A 25,866-nucleotide genomic window follows, 5' to 3' on the forward strand; every position below is an offset into this window, starting at 1 on the left:
AACTAGTAAAAGTGACGTAGAGTTGTAATGATTGAAAGCAAGTTTGCAAAGCAACTACCAATCTTTAGAAATGAATTGCAATGGGGGGTTGTCCGTGGATGGTGAACGTAAGACAAATTTCTTTATGGATTCGAAGCCAATTATCACATGTAAGTTCATTGATCAAAATATTCATTTATTTAACCTCTTTCCTAGAATGGCATCGCTATGTATTGTTATTGACGCCTTCGACTAACTGTCAATCTGTATGACATTTCATTTCTTTTTATTGTATATGTAATTAAAATATGGTTTTTTATACTCTGCGAACGCTGGAGCACATAACAATGAACTCTTTCGAAATTATAACTTTTTTAATGATCATTATTAATTCTTAATAAACATATGTTATTTTCAATAGGTTAATAAACTTTTCATTTAGACTTTGTTAATTGCATTGCGTTTATAATATTATCTGTTTGTATTATGAATATATTTTTATATTTACTATGAACTTTAATTGTAAAGACATAATTGAGGGAGACAGATGTGGTTTCTGTTTATTTTATTTCAAGATGGTATAATGCTTTTTTAAATATAGATGCAGGAGATGAAAAATTATTCTCTACAGTGGAAAATGGTTTGGTCCAAGGAATACCCGCGGAGACAGTTGAATGGCGAAGATCGTTTGGTAGACCAATCAAGCAGGTCAAACTTGGGGCAAATTTTGTGTCATTTTCCAAGGATATTCTTCCATCTAAGAAGGATTGTCATCTGATAAAACAACCAATATTTCATATTTATTGGAGCGAATGTTCTGTAAGTGTATTAATATAATAACGGATAAATATAGTATTAATTAAGAATTTACTTAAATTACAGTGAAAGTTTCATTTCCAGGATGTAGATACTTATAAAACCAATATTAGAGATGACATAGATAATTGGTTGAAAACGTTAACACAGTATCATATACAAGACTGGATGATTGTTTTAGTAGAGACATATGATATAAAGAAAACTAATAAACTGTTACCAAGGACAACTGTCTTAGACAAAATTCGCAGTGATTTTGCTTCTAAAAACGGAGACAGGTGATAAAAATGACAATTAATACATCGTGCTTAGTAAATTGTTTCTCATTACATATATTGTGTGTCAAACAGATGTTTTTCTGTAATAAATTCTGTCAAATCAGAGATGCGTTCAGCTGAATCATGGAGAGGTTTAATTAATCGCATACGTCAATTAATGCTTATAGCATATGACAAAACATTGTCTGCTTTCGAAGATGTGATTAGAGAACAACGAGAAAACAGGAATCATCCAACTTGGAATTTTTGTCACTATTTTTTATTACAGGTAAAATAGTAAACTTGTATTAATTTGTATTACTCCATAAATTTATAGGTTGTAACTAAAAATTTTTGTTTCAGGAAGAACTTGCATTTGTTCTACAAATGTTAGGCTTATACGATGAAGCATTAGTACAATATGATGAATTAGATGCTCTCTTTACACAATTTGTGCTTAATTCGAATGTTGGAGGTACAATAAATCTTTTTCTGTGTTTTGTCTGTATTCTAATAATTAAATAATAACATATATTCCAAATTTTTACAGACACTCCCCATTGGTTAAATTTGTTTCAAACTCCTTTAAATAATTGGGGAGGTGTTAATTTAAGTAATGGTACAAATCATGATTTAAGATACCTTCTGGCTGAGTGTAAAGCATCGTTATTAGATCTTAGAAGTTATTTATTTAGTAGACAATGTGCCATGTTATTAGCGTTTAATAAACCATGGGAGGTATATATCAAATTTTTCTATAATCTAATCTTATTTCTCATTGGGCATTTGCCTATAAAACTTTTACTTACATTTAATCAATGTTTTAATAACTCTTACTTTAGGTTGCGCAAAGGTGCTTGTCATTTGTACATAACACATTAAGTGAATTACGAATCTTAGAAGTTCAACGTCCTGAAGGATCCATTGAGTGTTGGTCTTTCCTTTGTGCATTGGAAGTACTGCAAGCCTGCCAATTATCAACTTATAATATTGATAATAATCAACAATTAGATCTATGCTCCCTTCATACAGCCAGTCTATGGGCTCTTGCCAGAGACAAAGTAAGTTAGAAATGTAATATATGAATGGTAAAAGAATGATAAAAATTATGGATTAAATGATACTATAATTTATTTTAGTTAGGAAGTTTAGGAAAATTATGTGGTTTAATGCCTGGAAATGAACCCTCTAGCGAACAATTGCACACAGTTGTCTATCTTATAGCTGGGATGGGCGATTCTGAACCACAAGTAGAAGGAAAATTAACACCAACTGATAAATTGAAGGAAGCACTTTCTTCAAAAGAAGCTTTCAAGAAACAATATCTTGAACATGCAGAATTAGCAATGGGTACTTACAAACATGTAGGGCGCATTCGATCAGCGAGATTAATAGGGACAGAGTTAGCACAATTTTATTGCGAACTTGGAGAGAATCAAAAAGCTGTAGCATTTTTGTTGGATGCTTTAAAAACTTATACTGATGAAGGTTGGAGTCGTTTAGCAGCACATACTCAACTAGAATTGGCGCAGTGCTACAAAAGAATGGACGATGTTGAAAAGTACACAAAAATTAGTGGAGCAATTGCTAGTTTGGATGTGCTGCATATTACTGTTCGTAATACATATTTTGAAGAAATGTTTGGTTACATGAAAATGATTGCTTCCCCTCAGCCATTACTCATAGAACTTGGATATGCTTTCGTAATACTCAGTATGCAGGTCAAAGTAATGGACAAAGTGGTACAAGATTGTGTGGTTAATATTGAGATCAGTATAAGAAGTTTATTTCCAAGAGAAGTAAAGTGCACCAAAGCATCAATATCTGTTGAAGACATTCAGAAGCCTCCAACATCGAATAAAATAAAAAAAGGGCTGAAGACACCAGCTGAACCTGCAATTCCAATGTAAGTCACAAATATATTCTTAATATTATTAGTCAGCAATTTATAAATCATTCTTCTCAGATTATCAAAATGTACCCTTGAAGATATGAAGCCACTTAACCCAAGATTGCTTCAACTACAAGTGTATTCGTATCCAAATTATAAAGAAGACAAAAGTCTTGCATCAGTTAGTGTTGTTCACAAAAACACTAAACCAGTTGTGAGACGTTCTGATAGTACAAAACATAGAAAACCATCTGTAAATGCAAAGGGTGATTTTAGTAAAGCATTATCATGTGACGAGTTTGTAATGAAACCAGGCGTGAATACATTTACGTTGGTTAAACGTGTTGATCAGCCTGGCTTTTACAAAGTTGGCCAACTATCATTAGTCATCGAAGAAAAATTAGAGTTTTTGTCACCTATTTTGAATCCCCGGTTATGCTACGAAGTAGCGAAAACACAACCAACAATTACTTTGAAATGTGGCAGAGATTTATTGGCAGGCCTTATCCAAGACATAGAATTAATTATAATAAGTGGCAGTATAAAAGTAACAAAAGATATGAAGCTTAAGTTACGTACATCTAGAGGGTTAGTAGTACAAGTTACCAATTCACAAGAAGTAATGTGTAAAGAACTAGAAATATCACTGCCAGTTTGCGAACCATTTCAAACTATACGGTTACAGTTCAAAGTTTTGGCTGAGCTACCACCAAAGAAGGATGCTTTATCAATGGAACATAAGGTACCTACCATTTTGATTATATATATAACTCTGCTACCTTGAATTACTGTTAAATTATTTGTTATTTAAACAAATATTTCAAACAGAAGTAAGTTAGGAACGAAGGAGGCTTAAACGTGACAATCATTACAAAACTGTTAAGACATATACATTAAAAACTATTACATTAGTTATTAGTTTCTGAACTCACATGCTTTGCTAGTTTTTTAATTACGATAACAATAAAGTAACTATTATATTTTGAGCTTTTATTCCCTCTTATTATATTATAATTTTTGTTTAGAACATTTTTGCATGTAACAATTAATTTATAAGTAATTCAAGGTAGTAAAGTTCAAGTTTAGGAGATTTATACTGTATATTAAATAAAGCAGATGAATAACTATAATTGTTTGAAAAATTAAAGAATATATCTCAAACAAAATGTAAGCTATTAAAAGTAGCCACTACAGAATATAATATTTGTTTTACAAATAGCCACTTTAAAGATATGAAAGTCAAGTTGATTGTTTTAAATAGATCACTATATCTTTTCTGCTCTAAGAAATATCACCTAAGCAATACTATGTATAAAAAAATATTTTCATCACATAATTGTTTTACAAATTAATACAAATTTGTTTTACAAATATTTTGTTTTACAAATTTGGAGTGTTCTTTCATTTGTTATAATTTTTAAAATAAAATTAAAGCTCTAATGGTTACTGGACTACATTGTACATCGTTTAAATGTATATTTTTCTGAAATACTAATAACTTTCTTTTAGTTGAACATACAGTGTCCATGGGGCATTGAAGAATGTATACCGTTACATTTTGGTCCACCGCTTATGTCGAATATGAAACTTCACACAGCAAAACGAAGAAAATTTCTTCAAATAATTGTAACAGGACTAACAAGACAACTCTTACAATTGACTGAACCAGAATTAACAACAGTAACATCGATAAATATTAATTTTAAAAGCTTAAATCCAATTGCTGGTCAGAGATTAATAATAGGCAATGGAATAAATGTTTCGTTTATGTGGGAACTTGAAATTGGCAAAGATGAGAAATCTATGATGCCTATAAAGACTGATTTTCATGTCAAATACATACCAATCAACGATGCTGAGGATTCGCATACCAATGATGATCCGTTGCATATTCATACTTTGCAAAGAATGGAAAAAGCATCTAGTGTTTACAAATGCAATTTCGATATCACAGATTATGTGGTAAGACTGTAAATTATATTTTCTGTTTGCACATTAACTGTTAAAAATTAATTAAATGTATTGCAATGGTTTGGGAATTTTATGTACTAATTTTTACTAATAATTTAATTGTTATGAACGTAACATAAAAATGATTTTATAAATATATTTATGGAGCTTACTTTACAAAGTATTTTAAACGAACAAATTATTATTTATAACATCATTTTCCAGACTTTGTTTACAGTGTCTTCAAAAGTTGAACCAACCGGAAATGGAGGTGAATTTTGTCGTGCTGGTAGCATGTGCCATCTTTATCTCACAGTAACACGTATATTACCCAGTCCTACCCCAAATCCTCCACCTCAATTAATGTATGAAGTTCTTGCCGATCAAGCCATGTGGGCTGTATGTGGCCGTACAGCTGGCATTGTGTCGTTGGAAGTCTTAGAAAAACAAAGTGTCACATTGGACGTGATGCCATTAACCAGTGGTTATTTACCCCTTCCTGTTGTTAGATTGTCTCGATATATTCCAGCATCAGAGTCTAAAAATGGTAGGTATATCGATGCTCGTAATAAATATTTTCCTCTATTAAAAAATTTAGTTTGAGGTTTATATACTTATAGTAGTATTGATAATGTTTATTAATTTTTTTTTAAGATATTCGTAAGAGCGAAATAGCTTCTGTTCCAAGATTAGAACCATTCAGTCCTGGACAAGTTTATAATGCTAGCAAAGCGCAACAAGTTCATGTTTTACCAGCAGCACCTTCAGAAGCAAATTAAAACTACACACAATATTACAAACATGTAATACATTCATTGCATTAGAGATGCAAACTGTACCAATGCTGATTATCATCCTTTATATACTATCTGTGGCGTACTTCTTTGATACTGAATATTATTATTCACTATTCAATCATCACTATAGTGGTTTGTTCATGTTTTTATATTTTTTCGTTGAAATTTGAATTTTAGACAATAAATTTATCTCTAACTTACAGGTATATGTTAGTATGATGCTTGTCTCAAAATCAAATTTCGAGAAGCGTTGTTGCTTATTTGTACCAATAATAGGTAATCATTTGTTTAAATTTTGCCATAAGAAGTAAAGTAAATATATGACAATATGTAAGTAGTGTGTAAAATTACAAGTTTTGTAATTAGTTTGGCAATCTATAAAAAAGAGAAATGTGACAACATAATATGTTTCTTTAAAAAATAATATAATTTGTATTCTGTTTGAACAATATTTGTTTCATATATACTTTTGTTTGGGTTCAATTTAAAAATAAGTTATCAAAATTTACTTTTATTTCAAACCATGTACTTATGATTTTTATATAATGTACATGTAATATGATAACTACTCTGAATTCTGAATGTGTTATTTTTTTAATAATGTATTCTATACGAAGTTCACTATAATTTGATTTCTACTAATGACAATTGATATTTAGAGAATATATCACCTTAGAGCCAAGGTGATCAAATATTTAATTATTCTTACTGGATATAATTCTGTAAAATTTGTACAAATGTTTATCAACAATATACTCATAATACAAAATAAGAATTTCAAATTCACATGATTTGTATGAAAATATTAGAGAAGGATTAAAACATCACAAGGATGTATTTTGTAATGATTGTTTATGTAAAATATAAGTATATGTAAAAAGATCAAGATAAAGGTTATGTATGTTACATTTATTTCGTAGTATTTGTTATTCAGAGAATGGATATTACATAAAATATCAATATGTTGCCATGATAATTAGAAAATGATTTCTTTCTCTTAATCAGGTGTTGTTATAAATTATGTAAATAAGATATATAATTATAATACTCAATAATTCCTATAGTGAAAACATGTCAAAACTGGATACATATTTGTAATTAATTTGAATGATATTTTAAAATAATACGAAAAGTAATTTAGAGCAATACATTCTATATAATTTATTAATTAATAAATAATTATGATTATGAATAACAGTAGACTATATACATTTAACTATGTATAGTGAAAACAGCATTAATTTCTAATGATGTTCTTAAAATTATGATTGTGTAAAATGTTAAATATCACTTTTCAATTGATAAAAGAATAAAAAGTACATGTATACATGTTCCATTGTATATATACAAAGATATGTATATAAATATATAAAATAGTGTACTTAGATTGTTATTCATCATCTTAAAGTGATATAATATATTTGACTAAAAAAAATATACATTATAAACATAATTTTTAATCAGTATGAATATATATTAAAGGACACTAGAATTATAAAATATTGGTTAAAACTTTTTCGTTTAGAATAATATTCTAATTCTATGTATGTAATCAGTTTAGGAAACTTTTATTCTTATTAGTTATATGTAGCGTGGTAAAACCTTAAACCATCTTTCATATAATGTTAAGATTAAAACATAATGAAGGTGGTTTTGATATAATCCTGTTAATATGTTTTTCTAATAAAATTGTATCCTATTTGAAGTCATTAGATACTGTATAATAAATTAAAATATATCTTTTATTTTTTATATGTACATGTTAAGGTAACTGAATTCTGAATAAAATGGTATTTATAATAAATAAGATGAATATATAATTTATTATGTATAAAATGTTAAGAATGATTGATTACATACAAATTAAAATTTAGTTTATAATGATATGAGTTTGCTACAGCAACTTGTGTCTCCAGTAACATAATTATGTAGTTTCTATTATCAAAGTAGGAAATGGTAGGTGTTGTACTTAGTCACAAACATTGAATGCCGAATAGAGATAAGAATAAAATATATATTTATTTTAGCATTTAATATTTAATTTGATTATTCTGGAATTTCGGTACATTTAATTATAAATAACAAATAATTGTTAATAAGATGGTACTGATTGTTGTATGAGTAAGAGACCATATCTCCTTTTTAATGTAATTCTTTCTCTTGAATATTTATCTTCCGGAGAAAAACGAGCTGAAATCATTCTCATTATTCAATAAATGCCGTTAGAACATAAAATATATTTTCCTTACCAGGATGCGCTGATAACGTTGGTTTTCCCTTTGGATCGATTTTCTGGAAAAAAAAGATATGTAAATGAAACTAAATAATCCATAAATAACAATGCAAATTAATCATTTTTGTTAAATAAATGTTAATAACTAGCGGGAAAGTACAGTTCTTTTATAATATTTTTATTACTAATCCTTGTATCATGCTTATACTAATTATACAAACTGAATTTTATAATTTCTAGCAATATATTATTTATTTAATACCTCCAATGTATACACTCGTTCACCGTCTTCAGATAAATAATACATCAAATACATTTTTGCAGTTTTATGTGTACGTTTTCTAGCGTAGGTTATGTTTTACGATCAGTTTCAATTTCCACCTCGTGGTCTCGTGGTTGAGTGTGTAACGTACATCAATGCCATTATATATATATGTACATATTAGGTACATCATATGCGCATGCGCTATTATTGTATGGTTACTCGATAGCTTACATTTTACATGAACATATGGACATATATACATATGAGTACGTACTCAAATTAATTGTTTACAATATAAAAAGATTAATAAATATATTTGTATGAATATGTTTCAAAAGATTTTATAACGAACAAAAATCAATTTATGTATTTACGTATCTACTATCTGTCAGCATATATTAAATTAAATTAATTTTTGTACATTGTTATTTAGATTTATGTATGTTTTATGTACGTACATATATATGTATACATTATGATACTTTATTTTAAGTATAATATCAAAAACCGTTCTCTTTTTTGGTGTAAATCTTATATAAAACTGACCTTATTTGTAATAATAGCATAATATATTGTAAAAATTTTTTGCTTTTTTGTTTTGAAAGCTTAACGTTGCATCAACAGCTAGGTTATTAGCGACATGTTTGCGTACAAAATTGTATTTTAAATTGTATCAAATTAAATTCTATCGAGTAATTGGTATAAAATTGTAAAAAATTTTATAACGATTTGTCCAAGGTTATGTTGAGAAAATAAAATTTGCATTATTTAAAATATTCTCTGAAAATGGAAAAGGAAAATATTTTATTAAAATAGACGAACGGAACTATTTTTATACATTGTAATTAATATAATAATGAATGAAGTATGCCATATTTGAGATTTCATCGAAAAACGATATGTATTTTATTAAAAAGGGATAAATTTAATTCAGTAAAAAAAACGGATTTCTTCTTATTTCGTAACTATATGTAGAACAAACAGAATAGAACACTTTATTACATAAAATTTCAACGGAAAATATAATAAAATGAAATAATTTTGTAATGCGTGGGTTCGGCTCTATTTTTAACGAGTTTCAATATTCGAATTTGCATACTTCCAATCAGACTTTATTAAGACGAAACTGGCGATCTATCCACGAAAAACGACCTTTGCAGGGTTGGTTACAGTTAAGAAACGCTAACAAATCAGTGTTTTTTGCTGATTTTTTGTTTCAATGTAAACATAGTCTGTCCTTCTAAAAAGATACATACATGGTTTCTCAATACGATTTTGAACATTCCTTATTACATTAACTCTTATGTATAAAAACTGAAAATTTTTCAGGACGCAGTGTATGTCATAAAAGATTTAAAAAATTGAATTCTTTTCCAAGAGAAAAACAAGATAGAAAAATTGAAATTTTCTATTTAAAAATGATTTGCTTTTCCTTTCATATGAAAAAGATTCTATGCATAAATCACATAAACAAATTTTTCATTAGCCATTAAGATATTCTTGGTATTTATTTCGAAAACATTGTTTTAAGGAAAATCAGGTTCGAAGTCAAACACACGGTTTTGCTATATTTATATTTTATATTTCACAAAGAAATTGTTGGAAACATTGTCTTTACGTAACTATTAATAACACTGTAAATCATCTACGAAACTTTATCTCTGTGTTTCGTTATCATGTTATTTGCATGTGACTTTATGAGATTTTTACGATTTATTACTTCTTTGTCATTTTATACTAGATTTAATGATTATTACGGATGTTTATGTAATTTACCATTTTTATCGACAAATTCGAAGAATAGAAAATCAAATGGAATCTTATTTCCAGTGATAATAATTCTTTTGGGGTACAAATTAATAAAAATTGTATTAAATTTTATTGAACTTTGTATTTTAGTATTTTTTTGGACAATTTTTATGAATCACAAGTGCATAAAGGTTTGTAATCTGATAAATCTAATAAAAAAACCGAGTTGCATTTCAAGACCGAAAGAATGAAAATAATACATTGAGTTGATTACATTTTCCAAAACCAATTTTGTGTCCTCAACTGTAAGAATTATACTTGCATTTACTGTAGAAGAGCTATACAAATTACTTTTATGTACAACGATTTTGTGGATTTGCCAAAGACAATGGCATGTTTCTTAATAACAATATAAACATTTAAAGCTGTTCAAACAGCGTTCAGAGATGCAAATCTTTAAAGGTTCAATTTTGTCGGATATTTTCTTTATCTTGAAAAATTTTGATACAAGCATTAAAAGATTTTTAAAACTGCAGATTTTTCACACTTATTGATCGAAAGTGTCCAAAATCGGGATGAAAGTGCGATTCTCGCGATATCAAGGTCAACCGATTTCGATGCAATTTTCAACATGCATATAAGTTACCGAGATCTTCAAAATGCATTTTTAAAAATTTTTCGTTATTATTACCATAATAATTTAATATGTTAGTTGCTAAATGCTGCAGATTTTGGCAGTAAATACTACAATAAAGCACAATGATAAGTATCGCAAATAGACACAAACTGGTCGTTGGTGTTGAAGCTCGCTCATTATTTTATTTCGTCGATCGAAAACGAAATAAGTCCACAGAAAGGGCATCCGCTAGAGCGATAGACTGCGTGGGTGTAGTTACAGTTTTTTCTCAGACACTTAATGTTCCAAATAAATCGGAAAATATCCAACAATATTTCTGGATTAAAGGTGTCTCTCTCTCTTGCACAAAAAAAAGGAAAACTTAAATGTTTGGTAAATAATTAAATCTGGCAAAAAATCTGCAGAATCGTTGTGCGTGACATCTTTGTATAACTTCGACGATTGAAACAGACATAATTCTGAAGGTTGAAGTTTGAAAAAATTGAAAATTTAGGGTAACGAAAGGAAACGATCATCGATTCCGTGCAACAAAATCTATAAGAACAAGAACATTTGCCTGCTGGTTATCGATGACGCGAAAAAGAAAAAAGTTAATTCGTTAGACGGTGTTATGTTCAGCGCTCTGTATCAACCTGTATCACGATGAATGGCGTGTTTCAATTAATAACCGAGACGAATTTACGAGCGGAACGTATTCGTGCCGGAATATCTCGTCGGCGGTGGCACTGATTGTCCGAGCGTGTAACTGACAGAACCGTGGGTGTTAGAACATCTGATGATTCTTCTTGGCGAACTCAATGTTGAAGCGCGCGTGGTCGATGCAATGAACCGACAGATAGTCGCAGCCCAGGGTGTTACTTCCGTTGACAGACAAATCATAGTCAGTGTGAAACGGGTATTGCCCGCGACACAGCGTACACAGTTGACGATCCGAATGAACGCTTCGCGTTTTCGAACATTTTTCTAATGTTCTGCCGCACGGCTTAAAAGGTAATTGTTTGCACGGCGGTTCCTCGCCGACCACTTTGCCCGAGCATCGTATGTTAATTTACTTACAGATTTCGTTCACCAGTGTACATTGTCGCGTTCAAAAGTTTCGAGCACGTTATGCTTCTGTTGCGAATGAAGTGTGTTTGCAGTAAATCAGTGTTTCGTTCATGCGATATCACCGTCGTGTGTGTTTCAATGACGAATAGGCTGTGAATCTTTAGGCAGGAACAAAATTTTTGGCATCATTGAGCGCGTTACTTTTCTTAATGGACGGTATTTTTTATTGTAGCAATGAAACGGGGTTTAATTGTAATTCGAAAACGAAGTTAACATCGCGATGCATTTATTTGGTAAACAAAGTATAATCTATGTAATGATGCAAAATTGAACGGAGAAGATACTCTAAAGCTTTTGGCAACAGTGAATATCTAGATTAACATGTAATACATTTGACATGTGTAAGTCATTTAATTACGGGCACATTGCAGAACAGTAAATTAATTATATCAAATATGCTGCATTAGTTAAGACCTAGTAAAGAGTCAATTCATATGGAGATATAATTAATCAATGTAGAATAATTAGCTCGAAATAGATTTACGGTTGTATTATTTTCTTTCTACATGAATGTTACGAATTGTAATTCCTATTTATAAATTATGCAAATGTTGTCTCGAACGGCGGTCCGGCTCTGGTAAAAAAGTAAATCTAGTCAAATCGTACGCACACCAAAGTTATGATTACAGCCGAGGAAACGCATTCCGGCTCGCATTATCTTTAACCGCTCTATCCATAAAAAAATAATCGTACACCGATACCGACACACCGACATTGAATCTATCGTGAACCGCTGCTCTAGTCGCGTGCAGTTCGCCGCTGTGCCTGATCAATGATTCGTGTCGAACGGAGAACAATTTGACAACGGAAAGCGGGATGGGTGAACGGATCTGTCCTTTGCAGATGCAATCGAGGAAAATTCGCTGGATCATTCGAGTCGAGGAAGACCCGTGGCAAGGTGAGAGTGTCGAGGAGCAAATCACCAGCATTAAATGTAAGTTCTAGTCGTAGATTAATGCAAGAACAATGTAAAGAAGAAACCGTTTCGTGAAAGTGAGAATGTTAATTGACTTAGAAATGTCGGACGGTACGAACACTAAAATATCACTGGAGGATCTCATTAGACCGAATGGAGATCCGACAGCATAATAGCAATACGCTCGTTGGGCAAGCACGCCCAATACTGACGCCACATGTCATTTACGTAATTATAAATAGAAGTGATCAACATGATTACGTATTGCGTCGTGTTTTACCTTGTATCATGTGGACTTTGTGGGAAAAAACTGTCATAACATTTATGCCTCGATACATGTCTGTACATTGTACGTTATACATGTGTGTATTTATCCTTTGTTGCTATACGCAGGCATTCGTATAATAATGCACTTGAATACATATATATATTTGAATGCAATTCATAACATGGAAAGTATACAAATTCTTTCTTTCCGTATTTTTGCCGGATTTATGTCTCTGACAGTAAATTACATCATGTCGATGGAAGTATAATTATATGCATAGACTAATACATTTATATTATATATATATTAACATTTATTAATTTTACATTTACTAATACATTTATATTATATATATATATATATATATTAACATTTATTAATTTTACATTTACTAATACATTTATATTATATATATGTATATTAACATTTATTAATTCTACATTTATATATTATATATATATATATATATATATTAAACTATGGTTATATAGACATTTTTTGCTTAAATTTAACGTTGGTCGCAATGCACCTTAATTTTTAGCATACTAACATCACACGTCTAAATAATACAAAAGGATTATCGAGTTACATTAAACCGTATAATTGCTACTTGTATTTTTGTGATACTATGTGCTTTGCCTCACTGTTATTTATCTTACCACTTAATTCGTTATATTCGTTCTTGTTGGTTTTCTCACATCGCTTGAATTTCGATTGCGTTTCGATTGACGATTCCCAGCTAAAGCAAAGCCGTCAAATGTAGTCAACGACGTGCCTTATCGCATTGTGAAACTATAAAGTATCGGTTTGAAGAGGAGTTTTTGAAGTACTCTCAAACGTCTATTTTTGAACGCGTAACTTAAAGGCTCTTTTAACAGACGTTTCCAATTAGACATTTCTCGCGGACGTTGATTAATGAAGCCGCGAAATGTCGCTTTTAAATCCCCGAATATCGGAAACTTTAATGTTACGCGTGCAGTATGTCCATACATATCGATAAATTCATTCGTCATCCGAAGTATGCAGAATTCAAAGGGAATGGTCACGTATAATACATCAACTTGGACATTTTTTTAGCATAAGGTATCTCTTTCTTTAATGTAAACACATATCGTTTTACGCTTTATGCGTGTGCAGTATAAAATGTAAAATGTTTAGGGATCCTGGAGTATGTTTTACAGGACCTATCATGTTGACGAGTTCCAAATTTTTTAATTTACTGTTTTTTTTTTAACACCTAGTAAAAGTCAATTCATATGGAAATATAATTAATCAATGTATAATGATTAGTTCGAAATAGATTTACGGTTTTATTATTTCCTTTCTACAGGAATGTTACAATAAGGAATTGTAATTACTACTTATAAATTATACAAATGTTGTCTCGAACGACGGTCCGGCTCTAGTAAAAAATAAATCTAGTCAAATCGTACGCACACCAAAGTTATGATTACAGCCGAGGAAACGCATTCCGGCTCGCATTATCTTTAACCGCTCTATCCATAAAAAAATAACTTTGACATTTTTTAGCATAAGGTATCTCTTTCTTTAATGTAAACACATACCGTTTTACGCTTTATACGTGTGCAGTATAAAATATAAAATATTTAGGGATCCTGGAGTATGTTTTACAGGACAGTTTTACAGGACCTATCATTTTGACGAGCTCCAAACTTTTTAATTTACTGTTATTTGAGATTATAAACATACGTTTATGGAGAATTATTTCACTAAATTCGATTCTCTACGCATACACAGTTACTGAAATAATAATAGGTTCGCCTCATTTTGTGTATTTTGTAACATTTGTGTATTTTGTTATTAGTGGGTGATTCGTTACTATGCATTTAGTAAAACACACAATTATTTAAATAATATGATTTTTATTAATACGATTATTATATCAATATTACAAAAATTTGAAACTTTTGTACGAGATAAATATAGGTTGACTTAATATTTTTGTATTTGTATTTAAAAAATTATCATCAATACAATTAGAAATTAATTAATTATGAAGAGAACTTAATATTTAGTTGGTCCTGCATTATTTTTCACGACCTCAAATATTATTCTTTGCGGCATTGAGTCTAGTAATTTCTGCAACGTCTCTGATCCGATCTGGGACCACGCCTTTTTGATGTTATTTTTTAATTCATCAACGTTTGCGCACTGTTTTACGTTGCTGTAAACTTTTCTTGCTAAAATGGCTCATAGGTTTCCAATTCTATATTCATTTCGAAATTTTAATTCTCTATTTATTTCGAAAATATTTCCGAAGTTTTGTAATATTTATACAATAACCATATTAATAAAAATAGTAATAAAAAACACAAATGTTACGTAAAACATCCTGCCGTACCACAAAAATTAGGCGAACCTATCATTGTTTCGGCTATATTACGATGAAATCGCTAAAAATAATATATTTCAGAATATATTTTTGTTTTATCGAGTAATCTAAAATTTTTGCTATTTAGTGTTCCGTAAATCAAATGTTTAAAAGAGTGAACTCCGCTGATTTATGATCCTCTAAAATTTTCATGACTCACAATACGGTTTGTGAAACCGAGATATCGAATCTTTCGAATAATTTTCGATACGCAACGCGGCCGACGTACGAAAATGGAACACCGCGTATATAATTTAATTTGGCTTAGTGTTTATTACACGCGTCATTTCTTGCAATGCATCCATTAGCAGGCGTTACTCTTTGTTCATATTCCCTCCTATAATTCGCACGTGACGGTATTTTTAGAACACGTGCGATATTTCTGGTAAGTGCATTTCGCGAAGGAAGGGCGGCGGATAAATGTAAATCTTCAAATCGAACGTTTCAATTGTATATTCCTCAAAAACTACGGACACACTTTCTTCCCGTATACGGTAATTCGAGTCTTTCATTAAGCACCTATCAAGAAAAACTGAGTCTCCGAGAATCGAGCGTATGTGGAAGCTACAGAAGACGTGTGCTGCGATAAATGCTTTAAAACATTGAACACGAGTTGCACAACGGAAAACTCTCGAACATCAAGTAAGAGACACACTCGAGAAATTATTGCCGAATGCTAGAAACATACGAGCCGTTTATTTTGTAAGTGGTGAAAGTCACTTTGTTTTCAAGTCGATATATTTAAGGGTTTGCGTTTGAACACGTTTCAAAATATGGATGCCAACTTTCGAGAAGATACTCTTCATAATTCATTAATTTCTAATTGTATTGATGATAATTTTTTAAATACAAATACAAAAATATTAAGTCAACCTATATTTATCTCGCACAAAAGTTTCAAATTTTTGTAATATTGATATAATATTACAATATTATATATATATATATATATATATATATATATATATATATATATATATATATATAATCGTATTAATAAAAATTACATTATTTAAATAATTATGTGTTTTACTGAATGCATAGCAACGAATCACCCATTAATAGCAAAATTCACGAATGTTACATAAAACATGTTTTAATATCACAAAAATGAGGCGAACCTATTATTATTTCGGTAACTGTATATACGCGTAGAGAATCAAATTTATTGAAATAATTCTCCGTAAATGTATGTTTATCTCAGGATACTGACATTTTTCTCGGTACAAATAACTTCCTATAACAGAAAAAGCACAATTTTGATTATAAGATGACACACAAACGAACGTAACCAGCAGGGAAACGAAAGAAACGTGTCAATGTTTTTTGTTTTTAGAAAAATACAATTCCCTCCGAACAAATTTGTTTAGTTTATAAATTTAATATAAAATTTATTATATTATAATAATAAAATAAATAAATAAAATAAAAAATAAAATAAAATAATTTACTATATTATATTATATTATATAATTTAACATAAAATAATATTAAATTTTAGTTTATAAATCTTAATATAAGTGCTGCTATCTATTGTTTATTTATGAAGGAGAATCGACTATATATTGATTTATCGACCGAAAGATCCTATGATAAAGCTGCGTGTGCGTTGCGTAACTTATTTTCAAGGAAACGCGAACTTACACCGATCGGCTTCTGAACCGTTCGTATAAAGTTCTGTAAAATAGGGTACTACATTTACTCTGCCCCTTTGTCTTGATGAATTTCTTGTTTCGACTATGAAATCACGACAAGGAAAGATGTATAAGTACGTCATGGCTAATAAATTAACGATTAAATTCTGGACTGATTAATTAAACGGTTACCAACGAGTCTGATGCAAATAACTTTTCGCACATTGTTGTTGCATAAAGGCAACTGTGACATTACATTTCGATGCGTTCGAACAAATTCGTTATTTGATGCGTCGGCGCTGACTTCTGGAAAGAAGATCGCCTACGAGGCATGCTTCCCAATACCTTACAGTGCCGCGACAGACCGCATGGAACGAGGTTGCTCCTTTTCAATGAAATCAGGAAGTGATATCCATTCGAATACAACTAACATGTACAATATTAAACAACGTACTGCATGGCATACGTAACATTGTTTCTAAAACTCGTCGATTTCTCCGTCTCTTGCCGATTTCTTATCTCCTCGAGAACGCAGAATTATTGATAAAACAGAAAGAATACGTGATAGTTATGTTAGTTAGCCACAATTGAAAATTGAATTTTAACTCGCGCTGCGTTGATTCGTCCGATTTGAACGTCGAGTAACTGCGCGTGCAAACAAACGTTTCCTTCGAAAATTAAGAAACGATTAATGTAGAAGTGTAGAATTATAAATCGTGTAATGCGAAATCCTGTACAGATATAGAACACTTCATCATCGAATAGTGTATTTAATCACATCGACATTTTACATTACACAGATACAAGTGTTCGGCTGAAATTCCGTTTTCTACGAGTACGATGAAAAAGATTTGTTACATATAGTCCAGCGAAGCATATAATGTTTTAGTGTAAGTGTATCAAGAGTTGTGTGCGTGTCGACGACAAATTATTGAATGATTTCAAACGCGGATCTAAAGAACCAAGCATGGACGACGATATCTGTAAGTACCAAATACGTTGCATGAACGCTAATTTCATAGTTCTCCGGCAGCTGTATCGGATAATACGTCCACGTCTAGAATTGATGTGATTAGCGGACGAATCGGAGACAAAACGCTGTGGGAGGTCTTAATGCTAAGGCATAAGACGTGTTTCTAAGAATTGCGGTTATTGTCTAACGTTAGGATTCGGCGTGGTTTCGAAATGCCCATTTTATGTTTTAAGATCACGTTCGATCATCGACATTTTTATCAATGAAAATGATAGAGAAAAATTACTATTCGTACATTAAACTATTGTTTGGACTATATTTTACGCTTGGCACCGATTTTTCTAACAACGAAGTTCACCGAAGTTTATGTAATAAACAGAGTGGAGCAGTGAATAGTGCTTCAATTCTTAATTTATCTTCAAATTACAAATGTATCATTGTTAAATTAACAACTAAGCTATAGTTGTAAATAAAACTATAGCTATAATATAGTATATAGCTATAACTATAGTTATAATATAGTATATAGCTATAACACTATAGCTATAACTATAGCTATAATATAGTATATAGCTATAACACTATAGCTATAATATAGTATATAGCTATAACTATAACTATAGCTATAATATAGTATATAGCTATAACTATAGCTATAATATAGTATATAGCTATAACTATAACTATAGCTATAATATAGTATATAGCTATAACTATAACTATAGCTATAATATAGTATATAGCTATAACTATAACTATAGCTATAATATAGTATATAGCTATAACTATAGTTATAATATAGTATATAGCTATAACACTATAGCTATAATATAGTATATAGTTATAACTATAGCTATAATATAGTATATAGTTATAACTATAGCTATAATATAGTATATAGCTATAACTATAGCTATAATAACTATTGCTATAACTATAGCTATAATATAGTATATAGCTATAACTATAGCTATAACTATAGCTATAATAACTATAGCTATAACTATAGCTATAATAACTATAGCTATAGCTGTTAATAAAAATTAGTAGAGCCTGTGGAACTATGTTTTCATCAACTGAATGAACAGAATCGATCGTATAATAACGATGACGGTCGTAAATCGAGACATAATATAGCCTAATTGAAAACGCTAATTCTTCTTGCACTTGTGACTTAATAAATTAAGAATATGCAACGGTTTCTCGGCAGGCGTTAATAATGTTCTTGTTACTTAAAACGTGATAATCGAAGATGATAATCCAAGATTCTTATTGCGAGTTTAAAGAATCATTTCCAAGATTAGAAATTTTCATAGTTACAATATGTAACTATTGACACAATATCTTCTATTTTTTCATTTTCAATTCTTCTTGGTATTTTATTAAAAATATAATAACAGCATATTATTATTTCTATTCATTTTTTCTTATTATTATTGTTACAACAATATTGCATTACAATATAACATTATCGAAGCAAACTGTATAATCTTTGTAACACTTTTTCTATTTAATAAGTAAACAACGTATCGATAAATTTACTCCGTGTCTCTGTATAAAACATACTAACAATATGGTTCTGCAAAAGAATTCTTCTTGGTATTTCATTAAAAATATAATAACAGCATACTATTATTCCTATCCATTTTTTTTATTATTATTGTTACAACAATATTGCATTACAATATAACATTATCGAAGCAAACTGTATAATCTTTGTAACACTTTTTCTATTTAATAAGTAAACAACGTATCGATAAATTTACTCCGTGTCTATATATAAAACATGCTAACAATATGGTTCTGCAAAAGAAATAATCTCATTATGATGATTGGTATGAACTCCGGAGTTGTGCGCATTGTGGGGACGCACGACCCACCTCCGTCTACCTGTTCCATTCGAGAGTCTACTTCTTTCGGTTTCTGAGATCCTGTTTACCTGTGATACATTGGGCCTTACGGTTCGCCAGAGACAAGCTAAGGGCCCACTTCACTGTCCGCGGACCCTAATTCTAATCCGGCTCTTTCCGACCCAAAATTGCAACTCCGGAATATCGCAAGAAATTGCGTTCTGACCAATCGATTTATCAGTCGTTGTAAATTTTCTATTTGTTTACTAGATAGCGTAAAAAAACTACAATCTAATCTACTATTTTGTTACTTTCAAAACTATAATTTTCATGAATTATTGTTGTGCAGTTCAGCGTTTAGCAGTTCAAGGGAATATCTATTTGTCATTAAATAGAATCCTTAACAGTGTAAACATTTCTGTATGATTACAATTCATTATGAATTATTCTTTAAGACGCTATATTTGTAAAGATTAATTTCCAATTTATGTTTAAATCTTTTGACAATATTACCGATCACTTTTTACAATTACTTTATTATTCTTCTGTTTCGCCACCTTCGTTATTGTTATTTTACTTTATAGTTAAAATCTCTCATCGAACGATTATTCATATTTTATTCTACTCCTTTCCATCGGACATATATCGTATAAGACAACAATTTTAAAATTTCAGTAATTTGTCTATTAGCATGACAATATGGTTAACACTTATGTGGATAAAATGAATTAAAAATTGCGCACCTTACGAGTTACTTAATGAGACTAACATGATTATAACTATCCAATATTTATACCTTGTTTACAAGGTGGATGCTATATTTGATTCTCGAAAGCTGAAAGGTAGAAGTTTAAAACTAATAAAAGTTTAAAACTAATACTAGAATAAAAATTGATATTTCAAGGTGTCGAAAAATTGTGTGTAGAAACATTAAAAGAAAACGATAATAAATTACAAATAACAAAAAAATGAGACTAACAATAAAATAATAAATCATGCTTTAAATTTTTTGATTGACCTAATAAAATTACTACAATCCCCGCATTGTCTTCTATGTGGGCACGGATTCATCGCAAAGTCCCAGAACATGTAGGGAAAGGGACGGCCCACGGTGAAGAACGTAAAGGACCGAGGGAGGCCGAAGGACCAAGCGAGATAGACGCGTTCGTGCGTCGCTAGAGGTCGGTGGGGGTGGGGGAAGTTGGGCCTTACTTGTCCCGAGCGTCCGAGGTTGCCAGTTCGCTCGAGACTCGGCCGGTGTGTGGTTCGTTCCGTGCGTTCCGTTGACGTTCGTACAAGACCGAGAACGTTTGTCGGTGTTTCTTCGCACATTTTTTTTCGGTAGTGAACGTCGGGGTTCGTCTATCGTCCCAGTGATCATCGTCTTCGATCTCTTCCCTTTATCTGTCCCTCTCTGGCCTCCGCTCGATGACAGTCGTTCGCTCGAGGAAGGAACGATACGATCGTGGTTTCACGTCGTCCGTGCTTCAATCACGGCGAGAATCGTGAAGGCTCGAAAGAAACGCCATCCTCGGTTGAAACGAGACGGTAGACTACGAGAGAGAGAGGGAGAGAGATAGAGAGATAGAGATAGAAACAAAGTGCAGAGTCGAAGAGAGAGAGAGAGAAAGTTAGAAGTCCATGTGTGCGAGTGACGAGGTGTTTGCTTGTATACGGGTGCAGTGGTCTTCTTGACAGTGCCGAATCAACAAGTGTCGCGCACGGAGCGTCGATGTCGCGCGGTGTGTGTGCGCGCGCGCGTTTCTAACCTCATCCTCGAGATCGGTTCGGCTCGGTGGATATACGAACGCGGCAAGCCCTCGCTGTCCGTCCCCCCAGTACTCGCGTTTCGTTCGTGTGCATGCTGTGTTATACCGTGTCGAACGTGGTCTCTTATGTGATATCGTAATTTTCGTGTAACGTGTGCCCTTGGATACATAGTTACGTCGTTGATCCGGTAGCTGCGTCTCCGCCAACGTCTCAAGATGGAAGTCGTTTACATAGGTACGTCATCGCGCGCGATTCCAGGCTGGTGTATCACGGGCCCGGAATCCCGGCAATCTTTGTTACTTTTACTTCGTAATCGGCCCCGTGTCACGTGAGTTAACGCCACGGTTTACTCTGCGGTTACGTCTTATCTGCTTGGCGACTTGACAGGTTCGCTTTTACCAAGAATCGCTCGGGCGACGGATCTTTTATTCCCGCGTGCAAAAAGCCGGTAGCTATATTTTTGATCGGTTTGTTCGTTCTATGGTATTGTCGACAGACCTGGATAAAACTATTTGGAAAAGTATTGGAAATAGTTAATGAGATACTGTTGTTTGTGTGAAATAATATTTTCAGATTTATTTGAAGTTATAGAGATGAGTATGTATGTATGTATTAGGTTGTTCGGAAAGTTTGTTACACATTTTATGAAGTTCATTTCATTGAATTTAAATAAAACGTTTAAAACGAACCTTCCGAACAACCTGATAAGTGTATTGAAAATTAGTTATTTATGTTGTGGTAAAGAAAGTTATTAATTCAAATAGCATTTTCTTAAGATGTACCGGAAATAATTATTTGAATTTCTATTAATTGTTTGAAGTACCATTTCTTATGATTAATGTTTACAAGAGAAAATAAACATGTAGAAAATATACGAATACAATACTGTTTTGGAAAAGATAAGCTTTCTCTTATATTTCTTCGAGTTATAAATGTAATTGGGATATTTAACAATTGTCGAATGTCGAGGCACAAAATTTCATGGAAATAATATTCAAGTGTTTCATTTGACGTACAATAAAGAAAATTTCAGTTAAGTATTTCAAGTTCATATTGTAAAATATATATTTTAAATACTTATAAACTATGTAAATAAATACTTGTATATTTATTATACTGAATATTTTTCAAAACGTGTAGACAGATTTATCAAGCTGAAACAATATAATAACATCAACGAATTGAAAGAATGTGTCAGAATAATAAGAAAAGATTGCGAAATATAATATAATATATAATAAATAATAATAAATTATAATAATATATATATAATAATAATAATAAAATATTATAATATAATAATATTAAAAAATAATATATAATATATATAATATATATAAAAGGAGATATAAAAACAATATTAATACAATATTTTATATTGCGTTCCTTCAATAGAAATAGTAATCTTCCTTATATGTATTTTCATCCAGGCAATATGTGTCAATTTTTACGTATCTTTCCGAATCTTTTCGTTTGCATAACATAAAGGCTTAAGAGTTCGTATACAATGTACAAAATGAACGTTTTCTGCACTGAAATATAAAAAAATCCCAAAATATGTCGAGTGCCTTATTATTCTTCTGTCCAGCATTGAAATAGCGATTTTAACGAGTTTCAGGCGAAGTTCACCGAATGTTAATGACTGTTAAAATAAATCGGTGGTTTTATGAAATTTTTCGTTGAATGTATGTTCTCGAGAAATCGTTATTTTGTTAACTACCTGTAGATTTTCCTACACTTGCCGTTGCGTTAGCAGGAACAGGCTTATCTGTCTTCCCTAAAGTATGTCTTATCTAATCTGCGGAATATTTATTTACCATATATGCGAATGATATTTTGTGATACGTCAAAAAATTTGTATGGCACACGTGCATGTACAGAATAATTGGGCTGCGTAAGTGGTGTCATTTAGATTAGAACACATGCTTTCATGCGAGGGGTTCAACGAACGTATTACAATTTGGCGCGACAATTGAACGAAACTTCGCGCCAAAATGAACGTAAACACGCAAACATTTACATCAATTAATTTACAATCAATTTACACATTAATGTCAAAGTTTATAATAAGAAGAATTTAGAATATTCTTAACTTCACTAAATGTTAAGATATTAACAAGTTGGGAAATCTAAATAATTTGTTGCGAACGTCAGAATATTACGTTTGTATATTTAATTGGTAACGAAGTTGTGCTCCAAGTAGCAAAAGATATTGTGTATACAGGGTGTCCCAAAAATGTCTCGCAATCCGAAAGTAGGGGATTCCTGAGGTCATTTGAAGCAACTTTTTCCTTAGCGAAAATGCAATCCGCGGCTTCGTTTACGAGTTATTTACGAAAAACAATGACCAATCAGAGGCGAGATCATTTGGCGCGAGACGGCCGAGCCAATAAGCGGAACTGGGCTTCGTGCGCTGGTTGGCCGGGCCGCCTCGCGTCAGTCGTACTCGATTCTTATTGGTCACTGTTTTTCGTTAATAACTCGCTAACGGTGCCTCGGAGAAAATTTTCGCAAAGGAAAAGGTTGCTTCAAATGGCCTCAGGAACCTCCTATTTCCGGATTGCGAGACATTTTCGGGACACTCTGTATATACAATTGCACAGAAAAATGAGATAACTATTTTAATACTGTTGACATAAAAAGTTTTGAACATATCGTTGCTATTTAATGATCACTGTGTATATTGCTTGGTATCAGTATGTGCTGTAGGATGCGTTGCATGTGCGTACTGTTTGATACTAACATTTCACTCGTATAATATCGTTCGTCTATGATAAGAGTTACACAATTTAAAAATTGAATTGTACGTATCTGATATTATGAAAGAATTCTTTCTTCCGACTATAATTAATTCACTATCAAAATATCTACATCCTTTTATTAGGTCTGTGCAATGGCACAAGTGCTGCAGTAGAACTGAAATGTTAGTAAAGATTAGTAAGAATTTAGATGTTACTTTAATCTATGTGTTTCTTTTCGAAAAAAGATATCTGCAATTGTAACAGTTTTCTACCTCACTTCTATGTTGCAAGTCTAAAATAATAGAAGCGGGACGGAGAGCTTTCATGGCTTCGGCTATTTTCTTTCGAAGAACAGATAATGGTAATTGAAACGTCCATTTGCTAATGAAAGACTTTCGTAACATTGTGAAAACGTTATTACTTACCTACAGTGGATGTAGAAGGTATTCATACACCTTTGAAAACGGAATAACTTTTTTATAATTGGGCTAAGCGGTCTAAATTGTTTTTGAGATGTTAGAGGGGTTAGTTTACTAGATAATAGTTAAAAAATTATCTTTAAAAATTGCGATTTGTTGGCATGGTAAAAGAATTAGAAAATGCCGTTTTTTCAACTTTTTTATCCGAGCCTATGACGAAAATTTAAAAAGTGCATTTTGTAGATCTCGGTAACTTGTAATATATGCATGCTGAAAATTCATCGGAATCGGTCGACGCATGGTCGAACTACAGCTACTGAAAGATGTAGGTATTACCTGGTTTTGGTTGAAATTCGTGAGAAATTATTATAGAGCATTGCATAATTAAAATATTCTGATACGAATGAGATTTAGAAACTGTTTTATTTGTAACAGTAATGTTCTATGTTTTCTTTAGAATCGGTGTGTTATCCATATGAGAATATTTTTACTTTGCAATGCTGTATAATTTATAGTAAACATATTATTTACCGAGGGGGGACTATTCAGTGCTTTTATTATTAATATTACATTTACGGAGCACAAAAAACAGCTGTTTTATATATATAATAATAATTAATAATAATAATAATATTATTTTTATATTATATAGTTTTATGTAATAATAATAATATAATAGTAATAATTATATATATATATAAAACAGCTAGTCTATGGAAGTAACAATAAGACATTTATTCTGATTTCTTAAAAATCAGATCATATAAATCAGTAACATATAAATTGAATAAATAACTCATTAAAGGTATCTTTACGATATGAATAATCGTAAATGAAAAAATTTAGTGTTAATCTAGGAATCACAACTAAGGATTCATCTTACTAACGTTATCAATAGCGATAATAATATCGATTATCAGTATTATATGCAAAGTAAGTGGTATATGCAGAGTAATAATAAAATCGAATAATATTTTTTAAGATTGTGTTACGTGAAACAATATTTCACAGCTTTAATACTACAGTGACTACAGTAAGAGAATCCGAGAGATTGTAATACGCTTTCATAAAGGGGCCTTGTTGATTAAATAACATACGTAAGATCGGTTGCCTTAATTATCTCGTTAACTAATAACAATCCAGTAATCGTTATGGCAATTAACAACGGCACAATTCCAGCTCTTTGTTTCAGATATCGCGTAAACCTGAGCGCATCGAGCGT

At 31.2% G+C, this 25,866-nt stretch overlaps 3 protein-coding genes across 9 annotated transcripts in view; 2 read left to right on the top strand and 1 right to left on the bottom strand.

Annotated features, from left to right (window-relative positions):
- The first annotated feature begins 11 nt into the window (after positions 1–11).
- Positions 12–6,602, top strand: SIDL (SIDL trafficking protein particle complex subunit 10). The gene is made up of 12 exons (XM_033484245.2): positions 12–149; positions 581–798; positions 880–1,073; positions 1,146–1,341; positions 1,416–1,527; positions 1,603–1,790; positions 1,895–2,113; positions 2,192–2,958; positions 3,019–3,685; positions 4,453–4,905; positions 5,119–5,440; positions 5,548–6,602. Exons 1-12 carry the CDS (start codon positions 71–73, stop codon positions 5,670–5,672), a joined length of 3,540 nt encoding a protein of 1,179 aa, XP_033340136.2. The 5' UTR covers positions 12–70; the 3' UTR covers positions 5,673–6,602.
- A 1,088-nt stretch (positions 6,603–7,690) lies between these two features.
- Nop10 (Nop10 ribonucleoprotein) lies at positions 7,691–8,345 on the bottom strand. Its single transcript, XM_033484227.2, has 3 exons — positions 8,186–8,345; positions 7,940–7,982; positions 7,691–7,880 (listed from the first exon to the last, which is right to left on the bottom strand). The coding sequence occupies exons 1-3, from the start codon at positions 8,237–8,239 to the stop codon at positions 7,783–7,785; spliced, it is 195 nt and encodes a 64-aa protein (XP_033340118.1). The 5' UTR covers positions 8,240–8,345; the 3' UTR covers positions 7,691–7,782.
- A 3,002-nt stretch (positions 8,346–11,347) lies between these two features.
- Positions 11,348–25,866, top strand: part of LOC117228485 (dystrophin) — a 57,264-nt gene continuing 42,745 nt past the window's right edge. For 2 of the 7 annotated variants that reach the window (XM_076526315.1, XM_076526312.1), the window contains exons 1-2: positions 11,348–11,564; positions 12,424–12,615. In XM_076526315.1, the coding sequence (XP_076382430.1) occupies positions 12,498–12,615 (118 nt within the window). In that variant the 5' untranslated portion in view covers positions 11,348–11,564; positions 12,424–12,497. Of the gene's footprint in view, positions 11,565–12,423; positions 12,616–17,556; positions 17,875–20,961; positions 21,719–25,866 lie in introns of those variants that run through there. The other 5 variants (XM_076526314.1, XM_076526313.1, XM_076526318.1 and 2 more) reach the window with 5 other exon arrangements.

Source organism: Megalopta genalis, chromosome 14 (genome assembly GCF_051020955.1).
Source record: "Megalopta genalis isolate 19385.01 chromosome 14, iyMegGena1_principal, whole genome shotgun sequence".
Classification (NCBI taxonomy): Eukaryota; Metazoa; Arthropoda; class Insecta; order Hymenoptera; family Halictidae; genus Megalopta; species Megalopta genalis.

Coding starts and splice junctions, on each gene's coding strand:
- SIDL (XM_033484245.2), top strand. CDS start 71: ATGAATTGCAATGGGGGGTTGTCCGTGGATGGTGAACGTAAGACAAAT. Junction 150..580: donor TTCGAAGCCAATTATCACAT/GTAAGTTCATTG, acceptor TTTTAAATATAG/ATGCAGGAGATGAAAAATTA. Junction 3,686..4,452: donor CTTTATCAATGGAACATAAG/GTACCTACCATT, acceptor ACTTTCTTTTAG/TTGAACATACAGTGTCCATG.
- Nop10 (XM_033484227.2), bottom strand. CDS start 8,239: ATGTATTTGATGTATTATTTATCTGAAGACGGTGAACGAGTGTATACA. Junction 7,983..8,185: donor AACGAGTGTATACATTGGAG/GTATTAAATAAA, acceptor TTTTTTTTCCAG/AAAATCGATCCAAAGGGAAA. Junction 7,881..7,939: donor AACGTTATCAGCGCATCCTG/GTAAGGAAAATA, acceptor GAATGATTTCAG/CTCGTTTTTCTCCGGAAGAT.